The sequence below is a fragment of the Dromaius novaehollandiae genome, chromosome 2, assembly GCF_036370855.1.
Source record: "Dromaius novaehollandiae isolate bDroNov1 chromosome 2, bDroNov1.hap1, whole genome shotgun sequence".
Classification (NCBI taxonomy): Eukaryota; Metazoa; Chordata; class Aves; order Casuariiformes; family Dromaiidae; genus Dromaius; species Dromaius novaehollandiae.
This window is the reverse complement of record NC_088099.1, coordinates 68,189,892-68,204,987: the sequence shown is the minus strand read 5'-3', so window position 1 is coordinate 68,204,987 and position 15,096 is coordinate 68,189,892. Positions and strand designations below refer to the sequence as shown.

At 36.6% G+C, this 15,096-nt stretch overlaps 1 protein-coding gene across 7 annotated transcripts in view; it reads left to right on the top strand.

The window, feature by feature from the left end:
* Positions 1-14,885, top strand: part of GALNT1 (polypeptide N-acetylgalactosaminyltransferase 1) — an 87,650-nt gene extending 72,765 nt beyond the window's left edge. For all 7 annotated transcript variants that reach the window (XM_064506719.1, XM_064506720.1, XM_064506715.1 and 4 more), the window contains 6 exons: positions 723-840; positions 1,840-2,020; positions 8,576-8,715; positions 9,825-9,923; positions 10,672-10,806; positions 13,513-14,885. In XM_064506719.1, coding sequence (XP_064362789.1) covers positions 723-840; positions 1,840-2,020; positions 8,576-8,715; positions 9,825-9,923; positions 10,672-10,806; positions 13,513-13,659 — 820 coding nt within the window. In that variant the 3' untranslated portion in view covers positions 13,660-14,885. The remainder of the gene's footprint in view (positions 1-722; positions 841-1,839; positions 2,021-8,575; positions 8,716-9,824; positions 9,924-10,671; positions 10,807-13,512) is intronic.
* The last annotated feature ends 211 nt before the right edge of the window (positions 14,886-15,096 follow it).

Here is a 15,096-nt window from a genome sequence, read left to right as displayed (position 1 = left end):
CTTTTGTTTCGTGTTTTTTTTTCCATTACGAAAATAAAAGAAATCAAAGGGGCTTCTCAGGATATGGCAAAAAAATTTTTTTAGTGTTTTTTCTTTTTAATTTTATTTCCTTTTTAGAGGGAAAAGCTACAGAAAATTTTAGTTGCAAGTTATGACCTAGCTTGTATTTGACATTGCATTCAGAAAAAGCCTGAAGTGTTTCTGGAAAATGACTGGTGATAGAAATCCACTTATGTTAAAAGTACAGATCATTTACTTGAAGTACAAAATGATGTCATCAGCCTAATGTGTAATTTATTGAGTTACTAAACATAGAAATTTGGGAGACTTGGGTGAATTTAGGAGAAACTAATACAATTTTACTCTTTTTTCCCCCCCCCCCCCTCCATTTCCTACTAATAGGGAATTTGTAAAGAAGCTCTGTGTGTAACCTGATAATGGAATTTTCTTGTATAAAGCATAATAGTGAAAGCAGGTGTAGGCCACTTCATGGCATGCCATAATTTCTTCAAGAATAGTTGCCAGAAATGTAAATATTCTGCAAGAAATCGGTTTCTCTGTGTGACTTACCAGCACTGGAGGCAGAAGTCTCCTTTTTTTTTTCCCCCTCTATTTGGAAAATAAAAGGCCATTTTGTCATTGTAAGGGTGAAATATATTTAAATGACACAAATTTTCATAGTAACTGATACTCTACTCATTTTTTTTTCTTCTCTCCTTCAGGACACCTACAATGGCAGGAGGTCTTTTTTCAATAGACAGAGATTACTTTCAGGAGATTGGAACATATGATGCTGGAATGGATATTTGGGGTGGAGAAAACTTAGAAATTTCCTTCAGGGTAAGTAAAGATTCCTCTCTGTTCAGTGTTTTACTGCTCATGACAGTACAGCTTAAGTTCTGTATAGTAGGAGTTTAATGACTGACTGCGATGGGTTCCTCTTCATTCACAGTTAGCAGTTCACTTCATGTGATGTTCCTCAACCGACATATGAAACGACTGCATCTGTCAGTGAAGAAAAGTGCTTGAACACCTGACAGAGTCTCGAGACGAAAAGATTGGAATGTTCATCCTAAAATAGAAAAAAAAAAAATATATATATATATATATATATATATATATTTTTTAAATGGCTGAAACTTCTCTGAAGGAGTTCGATTTGAAAAGCTAGTTGAGGAGCATAAAATAAGGATTATGTCATCAGTGTATATTTAGGCTGTTATGTGAGTAGCTCGGTTACAAAATAGCAAAAAGAAGGGTTTCCGACTTAATGATTGCACGTTTTTCATTTGGATGTGGACCTAACCAGCACTGTTTTCACTTCTTCATTTTCTACCAAGTACCATTATTGCCTTTTGCTTTACTTACTGGCTCAGAGGTATACGTGGATACTTTTAAAGTAGTCCAGGTTTCTGAATCTGACATTTTTAGAGGTTCAGAAAAAAAATGAAAATATTTTCAGAAACTTTTACTTGGGAAGTGCATATTTTTTCAGATGAAGTATCTATTAAGAGTGGCCTTTGAGGACAGATTACCACCTTTTGTTTGCTTGTGATTCATGTGAGCCTTTCCCCTTCTTTCACCATCAGCTCTCCCAGTGCTCTATGCAGTAGTCTCTTGTTGATACATCATTGCTATGAGGCCTGACATACTCTCATGCTACCCTAGCTCTGGCTTGTGAGCCTCCTTATCTTTTGAGCAGGAAACAAGCTTACTTTTCTCTTCCATGCAGTATGTATTTGTGCTAGACCTTAACTAATGTTGTTTATCTAACTTGAAGAAAGGCAAATAAGAAAGATAGCACTTGAACCTATGCAATAACTGTTTTATCTCTTTCAGATTTGGCAGTGTGGTGGCACTTTGGAAATTGTAACTTGTTCACATGTTGGGCACGTGTTCAGAAAAGCAACGCCATACACTTTTCCAGGAGGTACAGGGCAGATAATCAACAAAAATAACAGGCGGCTTGCAGAAGTCTGGATGGACGAATTCAAAAACTTTTTTTACATCATTTCCCCAGGTGAGCAGGTCTTTGATTATGAGAAATACCTATTAAGAATTAAAAATTCAAGTACTACTGGGAAAGAACATCAGTATTTAAATAAAAATGTTACTGTTTTGAAGTCTGTAAGTAAGAGAAAATTCACCTAAGATGTACAAAAAAAGAAAGTGAGTTTAGGGTTTTTTCTTTTGTTGTTGTGTTTTCCCTTTTTTAACATACACATGATTAGTGAATGAGCTTCCTCTGCAGGAGAGTTAAAGTTCAGTGGATTGTCAAAGAGCTCAACTGTAGCTCAGAGAACTAGCTATCCAAATGCATCTCGTAGTGTGCTGGAGTTTGGCCTCTAGCTGCTATGTTGCAGGCATTCAAAGTTCAATAGGTCAGCAGTGATTTAAATGAAACTCTGTAGCAGGGGTGGCAAAAATGAGCATCTTTGAGCTTAGCAGAGCTTGCACTTATGTTTCTTAAAATGGATGTTAATAAAGCAAGAGGATTTAAAATATGAGAGCAAATTTCCTATGAGCTGAAATGTTCTGAAAAGGCTCAGTTGGATGAGAGAGGAAGCCAGGGAAATACTGAATTAATATAACTGAAATTTACAATGCAGTATGAATCTGAACAATATCAAAAAAATTTTCATTATAGGCTTTAAGAACACTTGTTAGAACAAGTGACCACACTGCTTTATCCTTTCCCCTCCCTCCCCCCAACAGAATGCACTACTCAAATAAGACAGTGTAGGATTTTTTTAATAGAAAAATTCTTGGTACTAATCAAAGCCTTTTAGGTGAAGTCAAAAGCTAATGGCTTATGCTTACTGCCATCTTTTTTTTATTAATGAATCATTATGAATTCAAAGATGACATGTATAGATATATCATACCAAAAAAGTTGTATAAGAAGCCGTAATTATATTCTTCATTATGATTGTTTTTATACATCCATGTCAAACCAGATTTTTGAATGTACTAAGTACCTGGGAACACCTAACCATAAAAATAAGTTAACTCTTAAAAATAAGCCAAAATTAGTGAAGAGCATGATAAGGCTCTATAAAGCCTTTCTATTTCATGTGACCGTAAGCTACAAAAGCAGTTGCAGTGTTTTAACTCCATAAAATGGTTGTTCTGATAGGGCTTTTTTTAATAGCTTTGTGATATTGTGGGCTATACGTGCATTCTCTCTTAGAAAAAAGGAATGAAAGATAATTTTGTTTAAAATAGGATAAAAGTTTTAAAATGGTGAAAGTAACTGCAGCAATTATCTATAATTACACTGCATATTCTGTCTTTTTCCAAAGTATTACTTTGGAAAATTACTTTTTTTCTTTCAGTATTACTGTGACAGTGTGTCACGTACAACTTCTTGCAAGGAGGGAGGTGAGAATTTTTGAGCTGATGCTGGTTTGCAAGCTTGGGTGCAGATGAGCAAGGAAATTGGGCAATTCTCTGTGCACCCACATTTTTTCTTGTCAGTTGAGCGAGAAGTTGGGTGTCTCACGTGGGTGGAAAATTGGCTGTTGGAAGAGGTAATATTACTGACAGGCATCATTGAGCCTAACTAACAACAGATTTGTTTCCTCCTCTGTATCAATTCTCTTCTGCTCTTCTAAGATAGTGAATCACAAAGGGGTTGGTCCAGGAAACCAAGCCCGAGATTCCCAGATAGCTTTCCCACTTCATATAATCTGTGGTGTTGTTGCGGGGGTGGGGGAAGAGAGTTACTGTTTGAATAGCAGGAATTTGAGAGACTTTTTGCTATTGATGTAATGTGGTTAAATGGAAAGCTCTTCTAAAATAAGCCTGTAGTCTTTTTTTTTCTTTAAGTACAGCCCAGTAGGAATTGTTACCTGTTTGTTGCTGAGCTTTCATGCATTTTAGAAACCATCTTTCTGCTTAGGATTGGATAGGTACAGATCGGAGGTGGACAGGAAATTGTAGCAAATGCTGCTCAGCCCAAATCAAGCCTGTCTCACTGCATGCAGCAGCTATTCCTCCTGACAGTAATGGCACTTGGTATAGTCTTTGCTCACTAGACTGCAGTTTTCCTGAGGATCATGTGTTATGGGCACAGTTTGACTTGATGGTTTCACTTGCGCTTTTCCTTGCATGACTTGCCCAGACCGTTTCCTGAGAGTTGTTCAGAAAATGGATTTGGGATATTTGGGTGTGATTCTTGTTTCCTTTCAGCCTGTTCCAGAGACTTTGCCACTTCTTCGTAATTTCTAGTATTGTCGTATCTAAAATACTAGGACAGAAGTATGGTGAGGCTTCATGAGATGGTGGTGTCAGTCTCACAGCTTGTTGCAAGCTTTTCATATCTGGTCATGTGGCTCTCCCCTTCCCTCGTATGATAGTTGTTCATCCATGTAAACTAATTCAACTTGCTAAACTTGTAAGGACTTTTTTTTCTGTGGGCTGGCTTTCTGCTGGTTAAGCTAGTGCCTGTGTCAGCACAGAAGGAGCAGCAGGTGTGTGAAGCTGAGCAGGGGAAAACTGCCTCTTTCAGCAGTGGCAACAGCAGCAAACCATTAGCTTGGCTTACCGCAACTACCTTGGCTCAACCTGACCACAGCTACTTGTCAATGATAAACTAACAGTTTGTCAGGTTTTGGGGGATCCTTAATCTGAAGGTGCGATATAGACGTTTGGGATTGTGTGGTTTCCCTGTGCTGCATGTGAGTCTGGATTCACACTCCTACATGCAGTCTCCCATTCCTTGTCCTGGTTGCACCGTTGCTGGTCAGCAGCCTCTCGCTTCCCTGTTGGTAAGTGGAAGGCGTCTTGAAGAACCGCTATAATGAGCATGGAAATTAATTTTAGTGCTGACAAAAAGTTTGACCCAGAAGGTATCTTCCATTGCATAGAGGATAACTGAACAGATAAAAATCCTGAAAATGTAGCATTGTGGAATTATCTAAACAAGAACCATCTAGCCATGTGTAGATGTGCTTTCCTCAAAACTGGATCAGTAAGCCTGGTTTCTAACCACTGCATGTACTTGTCTCTAGCCACGCGTGATAAGTCTAGGTTCAGCATGTACAGATTGCAGACAGGTAAGGTTTTTATTTTTGGTGATGGGGAGGACTGAGAAGTGCTGAGCCCCTGATGATAGATCTTACAGCATAGACAAGCCTATGTTCAAAATACGTGCTTAACAATTGCATGTGTTATTCTCTTCAGCTAGTATTCCCTATTAGCATTAATTGGAAATGCAAATATGTAGTTATTTGAAGCAGGTTTAAATGATTATTGCTTATTTAGTTTCATAATACTAAATTGAAACATGTTCTATGATTTTAACAGAAGATTAGTTTGGGATGAAACATTTTTCATACTGTGAGAATGACTGAGTGATTTATAATCATGATGAAAACATCATGCTGCTGGTTTTTTTGAAGCAGTTTAGCATAAATATATTGCCACACATTGAACTTGTCAAGCAAAGCCTCCACTCTTTTGAAATTTTGAGGATGGCAGAACTGTTGCAACACGGCCGCTGGGAAGCTTAAATATTCATAAGATGGCAAAGAAAATTAAGCTGTAGAAGTCTTATTCTACTGATAGAAATCATTATATATAAGTGTAGGCAGTTAGGGTATTTGTACTTTTATATGGAAAGGAGTGTGGAGGAGTTACTAATTTTGAAATGGGCTTGTAAGACCCTTCCTTTCTTTCCCAATCGGTTGGATTATATCTGAAAAATAGAGTAAATATGTTTTTCAGAAAATACCGATGGCATTGTCGAGTGGCTTCTAACCATATGCTCTATATATTCATGTGTTCTATAATACCAAAATTGTAGAAATGCCTGTTTCGGTGAGATGTCTGGATTTGTCAAAAACTTTGATTACTTTTTTCTTTTTTTGTGAAAATGCAAGTATACCAAAGAGATCTGGTTGAACAGGGAAGACCATTATACATTACCAAACAAAGCAATCTGGTACTGCATATTAAATTTCTTTTTCAAGAGCAGTGACAGTATTGGCAAGTGCTGCAATGAATCTTACATTTGTAGAAGAGATTGTTGAAGGTCTGTCTGGAAGTTTTGATATATTTTTTCACCATTTTGGTATTTCTTTTTGTATTATTTGAGTACATCTTTAAGCATATTTGTGAAAAGAGCATGGATTGTTGCACAGCATACAGCAAGCTGTGGGACAAGTGAAATTGCCAGGAAGGTCCAGGCTTTTAATACAATTAAAATATTTTTTTTTTCTGGAAAAAAACTTATTGCATGGTCCAGTGAAGACAACAAAAGCAAGTACTGTTTAAATGCTATTTCTGATATTTAATTTTTTTTATAAAGCAAAACCAAGTATTTGGAAGAATAAACAGCAGAGATTATTACTTTCCTCGTGATATACCTAGTTGTGTAGTCTGGCATAATTGTCTCCTGGGAGGAACATTTGATCTAATTCTGGATTTCTAGCTGAGCCTTTAAAAACAAGTTCAGAAACACTGGAAACCATACGTAAGACTCTTCAATAGATTCATTTGCTCACCTGCAAATAAGATAAACCAACCTTGTTACAGAACACCCCTAAGGGAAATATGCCATTTCTGGTATCCAGTCCATCTGTTACGTGATGCCAGCTATAGTCTCTGTGTGCCAGTATGTTGTCTGGTGCAAACCTAACTTTAGAGAGGACTTTCAGTTCTTCCAGACTAAAAATAGTTAAATGGGATATAACACACATCTTTTAATTCAGTGTACTGGAGGGAAAACCAACTGGCACTATTCTTTTTACATGGTGGCATTTAAAACTACTTTAACAAATAGCACAGTTGTACGCAGTTATGTATCACTTTGCATTTAATTCCTTATTGCTGTGCCTTTAATTCTTGCTGTCATGCAATAATGTGACAAAGTCTTAACAGTATTTTTCCAAAGGTCAGTGTAGCAAATTGTTGATGATTGAGTTTTGAATGTTGTATGATTAGAGATGGTGTGACAAATGTTTCATCCATCAGCTACATTTTTCTGACTGAAAGATGAAGAATTTCAGCTGTGGTTTGTTCAGCAAGACGGCCTTTTCTTTCTTTCTTTTACCTCTTCTTGAGAGCATGCTCCTTTCGGTGTAGAGCAAACATGTGCATAGGTCAAGTACGGCAGTTTTTTCCTGGCTAGAAAGCCCAGACTGATGTTTACCAAGGTTCCCTTCCAAGAGAATTAAGTTCATTCACATTAGTCAAAATTTTTTCAAAAAACAAGCTTTCCTTTGCTTTCAGTCCCTTACTGGTATGGTTTTCCTACCTCTTAAGAAAAAAAAGAGGTCTTTAGAATAATAATTAAAAAAAAAAAAAAACCTTGCTCAGGAATATTGACGTTAGTACAAATATTTAATGTTTTCATTGATAATTATGGATATTTAGCTGAAATTATATGGTTATCTAACTGTTCTAATTGAGTAGCAATATGCCATCTGCTGGTAGGTTGATTTAATAACGCAGTAGGCCAATTCTGAAATGCCTCAAGCTCAGCTGCAAAAGGTGAGGAAATTTAGAGGTAATGTACTGTCTAAGTGCAGGCATTTTTGAAAAATGTATGTAACTTGAGGTCTTCAGGTACAAGGCTTCCGGCTTGTGAACAGGTCGAGTGGCCAGTATAGCGTATTTGTGGGCTGTAGGGCAAATGTAAATTTTATACATGGCTGAGGTTTCCTTTTTTGTTTTGATAGTGTATTATTTATGGCCTGTATGATGTGGAGTGTAGTATGGACAGTATGAATTGAATGTGATGCCTGAAAATTAGACATTACTTTACTCTCATTAATATTACTGGAATACTAACAACAGTGCTTAATTCTGTTTTGTTAAAAATATCCACTGATCATGCATACCTTCCTCATCCCATTTGCAGATGGGATTTGCGCAGCTAATGTGCAGAATAAAGAACAACCACCATAGTAGGGTGGGAGGATACAGGAAGAATGGCACACTTCGATAAACGAAGAGCAAAGGAGAAAAAAGGCAGGCAAAATACCACAGAAATATGATGACGGTCCTAGTGGTGAACACGTTTCCTGCAAATGCTGCAGTTATACTGAACAAATACTGAATTATTAAAGGATTAGTTTTATGCAGTTAGATGGATGATGAAGAGTCCAGTAGGTGGTTCCTGGCTCAGAATTTAGTTAAATTGGAATTTTCCTTACTCTACAGAAGGAAACTGCTATGTTACACCGTATAGATATGCTCCCCAGTTGCTATTGCGGATAAAATGGCAATAATGACTATACAGGTTTCAACCTTTTTCCTCTGTTAACTTAATAAGTGATTGCATTCAAATTGTTCCACAAAACAAAGGTAAGATATTGTCATATGTAGGACAGAGGTAGTCACTCTGCCTTTTTTGTAGTAACTGTCTGGAAAAATAAGTCATGGATAGTGATTGACCTGTCCTTTGTGATAATATAAACAGCATGATACTATATTGGAAAAAGCATTTTTAGTGTAGAGATGAGTTTTTCATTACAAGCAACCTCTTATTGTGATCGCTTTTGTGTTATATGGAATCATACACAAAATTCACTAGCAGCCATTAAATAAGACCTTTTTTTTGTCTCTACAGGAGTTACTAAAGTTGATTATGGGGACATATCATCACGACTTGGACTAAGACGCAAGCTCCAGTGCAAGCCTTTTTCCTGGTACCTGGAGAATGTTTATCCTGATTCCCAAATTCCACGGCATTACTTTTCTCTAGGGGAGGTAAGAATTTACCACACATGCTTATCTACCATTTCTAAAGCACATTGCAGAGTAAGTTTATATTCTGAGCTGAGTAGCATGAACATGTGACCTCCAGCAAAGTTGAAGTATCTTGCACGCGCATTCTTGTCATCTGTAAAATGATACATTTGACTTCTGAGTGGGATAGAAAATTGAACTTTGAGCCACAGTATTGTAAGTTGAATGTTTTCCCTTTTTTTTTTTTTTTTTTTTTTTTTTTTTTTTTGTTTCTACAGTACTAAATTCACACGGAAGGGCTTCAGAAAAATTCCTTCAGAAATGTATAGTTATGGATAACTTCATGTATAAAGTTCTCTACCTAGAATATGAGTAGAGTTTTGCTTGAAGAACAAGACTAGACTCAAGAAAGGAGTTTTCCTAAAAATAGCTCTGAACTTTACCTTTAAAACCCTCTTCAGTAACCACTGAATTCTAGCAGCTCCTAAATCTTGCTGGGTATTTCTGTTTTTCCTTAAATTTTCTGGAGTGACTGTAAATATAGCAAGGATGATGCTGTCCTGAATAAGTAGGTGCCTAGCCTCCCCCACAAAGCATGTTGAGCCCAATTTTAAGCCTCCTATAGGGTGATTTTATACTGCAGTGTGTTTGAAGGGGGGGGGGGGGGGGGGAAAGGCAACATAAGGAACAGGTAGTGAGGCTCACGTTCATGCTTGTTTGTTATACAGAAATATAGGAATTAAGGCTCTAATTCAGGCAGTGAGGAAATTGAACCCAGTCACCCCTGATTTTGAAATGAATTAAAACCACAGTGTCCAAGAGTGCTTTAAAACTTCTGGCAGTTCTGACAGTCTTGGGACTCCCAAAATTGGGTACAGAAGAAAGCAAAGAAAGGAACATGATCCTGTAATGTGCTGGCTTGAGCATTCGCCTGGGAGAGCAAGTCTTGGGTAGTGGTCCCTCATAGTAGTACTATTTATATATTTCACATTTAATTTGAATAACCTCTGGATGTATGGCAGAGAGAACTGGTGCCAGTGTAGTTTGATATGGAGCTAATTCTTTTCTTAAAACAAAAACAAAACAAAAAAAACCCCAACCTTTTGTGATGTGCTCTTTTTCCCTCCCAGATAAGAAACGTGGAGACAAATCAATGTCTGGATAACATGGCAAGAAAGGAAAATGAAAAAGTTGGAATCTTTAACTGCCATGGAATGGGTGGAAATCAGGTGATAAATTTTTTTTTGTAACTGTAATGATTTGAATTATTTGGAAAACTACTACTTATCAGGACAGCAGTTCTTTCAGTAGTTATCTTACGTAAGCTGTAAAGTTAGGAAAACCCTCACTGAAGAATAGAACTGTAAGAGGGAATGCATAAGATTGGTTGGTGCTTTGTCATTGTTAGGTTTTGAGGCCTGATTGCAACAGCTTTTAGATCCACTTTAAAGTCAAAAATGAAATAAGGGGAGGAACCTGATAAAAGCTGGGCTTTGCCTCCTATAGATTCTCTGGAACTATCTCCTGTTCAGACCTGCTAATTGGCATCCTTACTTAAAAAACATTCTTTCATCTGAAATGCTGTTCTTAATGTACATTTTTCTATGAGTGTCAACTTTGGAATTTATTTTGTGTCTGGTTTTCTATTCTATTTTATTAAAAATTCTTGGTGAACTCTTTGCCAGTATACAAAGATTACCTGTGTTGAGGATCCTCTGCTCCTGTGCAGGAAACAGTCTGCAATTTCACAATGTCACTTTTTTCTGAAGAATGTTTTCATATAGTGTTTATATTTCTCCCCTTAAAAAAAAAAAATCTTTTTATATACTCTGTGGGGCAGAGGGGGAGGCGGAGAGTAGTATAGATATAATGAAATAATGTGCAAACTTCCCCCTTGTCCCAAAGGAAACTTTTAGGTGAGCTCTTCCCCCCCCCCCCCCCCCCCCCAAATTCCACTCATGTTGTTTTTCTGTTTAGGTTTTTTCATACACTGCCAACAAAGAAATTCGAACAGATGATTTATGTTTAGATGTCTCCAAACTTAATGGCCCAGTAACAATGCTCAAGTGCCACCATCTAAAAGGAAATCAGCTTTGGGAATATGATCCAGTGGTAAGTCTTCTAATAACTTATGACATTGAAATGAAACAACTTTTGTCTTTACATAAGCTTACAGAGGCACCTATTCCTTTGTGAGACCACTATCTGAGAGTCAGAACAGGAAACAAAGTCAGGGTTATGTTCTGTCTGTCTTGAATTCATGGTATAATCACTCAATATAAACCTCTATTTTGATTTAATTACCTGGTGAGTTTTTGGTAGTTCATAAAAGTAATAATAATTAAAAAAATTTGCAAAGTGCTTTCAGATCCTTAGATGAAAGCTGGTTAGTGTAGTGCACCGTTAGGGTGAGATCAATGATAGAAAATTATTCCAGGTACTTATACTTTGGGTTTTTTATTCCTGGACGAGAAAAAGATAATGCTAATGATCCTGTGGCAACTTCAGCACCTGGTGTCATTTCTTACAAGATTAAAGGAAATATTCTTTTAATTAAAAATTTAGTATCCCAAAATTATAAGGAAGGTTTTACATTTCTAATCTTTATATGTTTAAGGTAGAGCTGATTAAAGCATCTTTATTTTAATCATTTTCTCTCCCTTGTACTTAATGTTCAAAATGATTTTGAACATTGTATGTTGAACTGCCAGACCAAAAAAGCATTGCCAATTGATCCATTGATCATTAATTTTATCTGAAAGCTCTCAAAATTTTGTGATTGAATAGTAGGGCAAGAATTCTGACTTATGGTTCAGCTAATTAGAAAAAAATCTCTCTCAAGCTTATTAATTTAAAATCAGTTACTGTGAAAGATAGTTGTAAGACAGTTCATAGAAGAAGAATCTCACCATTATAAGCGTAATGATTGTTTGATAAAGGAGAACATGTAGATATCTAGCTGCCGAAAAGTCATTTTGGTACTAAAAGTGTTTTGGTACTTAAATCAATAGACTTGTTACAGATTCCAGTTATCAATAGACTTGTTATAGATTCCAGTAACTGAGATGCTAACGAAAGCTACAGTCTTTAAGACTGAAAAGAAGCATGTATGAATGATTCTTTTTTGGTTAAGATGGCAGTTAACGTGTGAGGCACTGGACTGCTACTAGGATTTCTGCAGATTGCTAGCAACTGCTGATGTTGAAGGCTTTCAGGATTCAGAGTTAGTTGAAATGCTTAAATCTGAGTCTTAGAAACTGTTTGTTCTTTCTAAAGCAGTTCACCTGGGTTAAATAAATGAGTAATATTACTAAATGCAGTGATTTGCCAAACAATAAATGCTTTTTATTTTGCTTCTACCTTGCCAATACTTAGTATGTTGCATCTTTAAACACTTAATTATGGATAGCATCAAGTAGTTTAAAGATGAATATTAATAATTTTTTTAATGAAGCAATAAAGCTATGAAGAAAGTATCTAGATAAAAGATGCTAGTATTTTTAGGAGTTTCAGGTTTGGATTTTTTCATAATTCAACAGGGGAATAATTTTTAATCTGTGCACAGATCAGTTTTGTAATATGAACAAAACTAGCAAGAATTGTCAAATTTTGTACAATGCCTGCAAAAATCTGGATGCCCTTGTTGAAAGAACCAAACAGTCTTTCTTACAATGGTTGTTACAACCTGAAAAACAGCTTTCCGCTATGCGGATCTCTAGCCATAAAATTAATTGTATGTGTTTGTGTTTCTCTCTATATATGTAGATTTTCCACTAATAAAATAATCTTCAGAACTTTACTTAAAGCTGGCTAATGAAGCACAAAAGTAAGTTAGAGCATTCTTAGCAGGAATTCCTGCCCACGTAGTTGGGTGTTTTTTCTGTAGTTTTTTCCCTCTGCCTAAGTCAGGAGGTGTGTAGAAAGCGCCTTTCCCTTGATGTCTACTGGAAAAAAATCTCCGAGAGTGTTAGAATTGTTTGTCCGCTCTTGTGTCTTTCAGCCCCCTTTGTTCTCCAACTGCTCTATGAGTGCAGGAGATTGAAGTATTGAGTTTTGGTGTTTTTGTTTGTTTTTTACCCTTTGCTGCCTATGCACATATGGCCTGCCTATTCTTCCACCACTTTTCGGTCAATCCAGTGTCTCGGCTGTGCTGCTAAAAGAAGAAATACTGACACTAATGCCAGTCAGTGCCATAGACAGGCTGGGGCACTAGTGAGCATCAGTAGTAGTGGCAGGAAATGCAACTTTTGAAGACCTCTCTTCCAGGAGGACAGTGCCAAGGTAGATGGAGCAGTGTATGGCTGATTGCATAAGTATGATTAGTAGGTACTGGAAAAGATGCACATAAATATGTGCATTTTTTAAAAAAGAATGTAGTCCTGAAAAACATTGTTTAATATCACTTGTGTCCCCAGCTGAGGAAAAAAGCATACATTTGAATACGTATTCAATGTGTTAGTTCTGATCTGATGAAATCGAATATTACTAATAACCAAAGCTGTACGTGTACATTGTACCAAATTTTAATTTCTAACATCTTAAAGATCTCCAGCAGTACAGTCCTATTTAAAGATTTGTTTGAAGGCGGTCATTTCAAAGTTTCAGACTGTTCTGTTTTTCATAGATCTTAATGCTTTTAAATATGCTTCTCATGTTGTAAATATTAAGTGCTCTTTAGAACTGGAAACTGGAGTCAGTAACCAATGAGGTCTTGTCTAGCTCCTGTTTTACCTATGGAAGAACGTTAATTAAAAACTTTTTGGTTAGCTTCTGCCTGGTGATTTTGTAAAATTTGTTTCTTCTTATTTTCTCTTCAAGAAATTAACCCTGTTGCATGTGAACAGTAACCAGTGCCTGGACAAAGCCACCGAAGAGGACAGCCAGGTACCCAGCATCAGAGACTGCAACGGCAGCCGCTCGCAGCAGTGGCTGCTTCGCAATGTCACCCTTCCAGAAATATTCTGAGAGGTTCTACAGAAAAGCAAGGATTGACTGGGCTACCTCGGCTAATACTTTGGCTACACCGTTAAGTAGCAACAGAAGGAAACCTCTGCTCAGCAGGATGCACAGTTCTTCAGCTGTTAGAACTTGTAACTCGTGCAGCTTTTCAGTAGCTGTGAACCAGCCTTCCTGTAATAAGGATGTGAAACTACCACACATAGTAGGGAAACTGCGCCCGCTGATGTTTACAAGGTTGAGAGTGTCTCTTCTGGCAAATAACCTAGAGAACATTTGGACGATGGAAAGATAATCAATGAAATATTCTCTCTGGAGAGCTGCATATTGTCGTAGTTTGCTTGCACATCAGTAGCCTCTGCTGAAAGTGCTATTGTAATGAAGACATTTCCAAGAACTCTTTTCTGGTTAGCAGCAGTGGTAACCAGCTTACTAAGTACAGATCCACAAATGAATGAAGCAGAGAGCTGGAGACCAGATTCAGTAAAATGAAATAAGAATTCTGTGGTTTAAAAAAAAAAAAAAGTAAACAGGGTTTAATGGAAACTAAATCAGAACTATGAAAAGTACAATTTGTTATAGTGACGTATCAAATTTATATGTAGATTTTATACCTCAATGGGGGAAAATAACCAAGTCAGAAGGCAGGTTTTTTTTAATTTTGTGATAGTCTATACATTTTTTTTTTCCTGGTTGGTCTAAAGTTATTTTGGGCGCAAACAAAATGAGCATAAGAATAAACTTAGCTCTTTGAATGTCAGTTCAACTTTTTTCACTTTAATTTCTGGGCTGTTGGAATTGTATCTTTTTATCACTGTCTGAAAACTGGAGGTTAACATGCTGTCAAACTTTTTTTGTCTAGACCTGCCACTTCAGTTTATACTTGGGTCAGTCAGCTTGTGGACTTTAATGGCCAAACAAAAGATTTTAGTACATTTTGAAATCCTTAAGTTAACTTGACTGAATATGCTTTGCACCCAAGATTCATACTACTGTACTATGGTTTTGTTTTCATAGCAATGAATCTTTTGTTACTTGTTTGATTTCGGCCATCAGAAAGCCTGAAAAAAAGATTTATGATTGGGTAGCAGGAGATTGGCAAAACTGAAGGTTTTCTGGAATCCTTTTTCACTTCATATTCAGATGTGCTTCATTGTCAAGTGCATATTTAGATTAGACTCTGAATTGTAATGTTGATCTGCTGCTTTTTTTCTAATAAAACCTAAAGAAAAATAGCTAAATTGGCATGGGTTTTTAAAGTTAAGATAGCCAAAAGCAATATGACCATGTCATTGCATTACATTTTTTAATGGAATTGCTTTGTTTTGTTAAGAAAAATCTACATGGGCTGATCTTGAAAACAAGACACTGAATGCTCAGAGTATACATTGAATTTCCTTTTGGAAAGAAAGATGAGATTTACACAATGGAGAGGATATTTTTTAT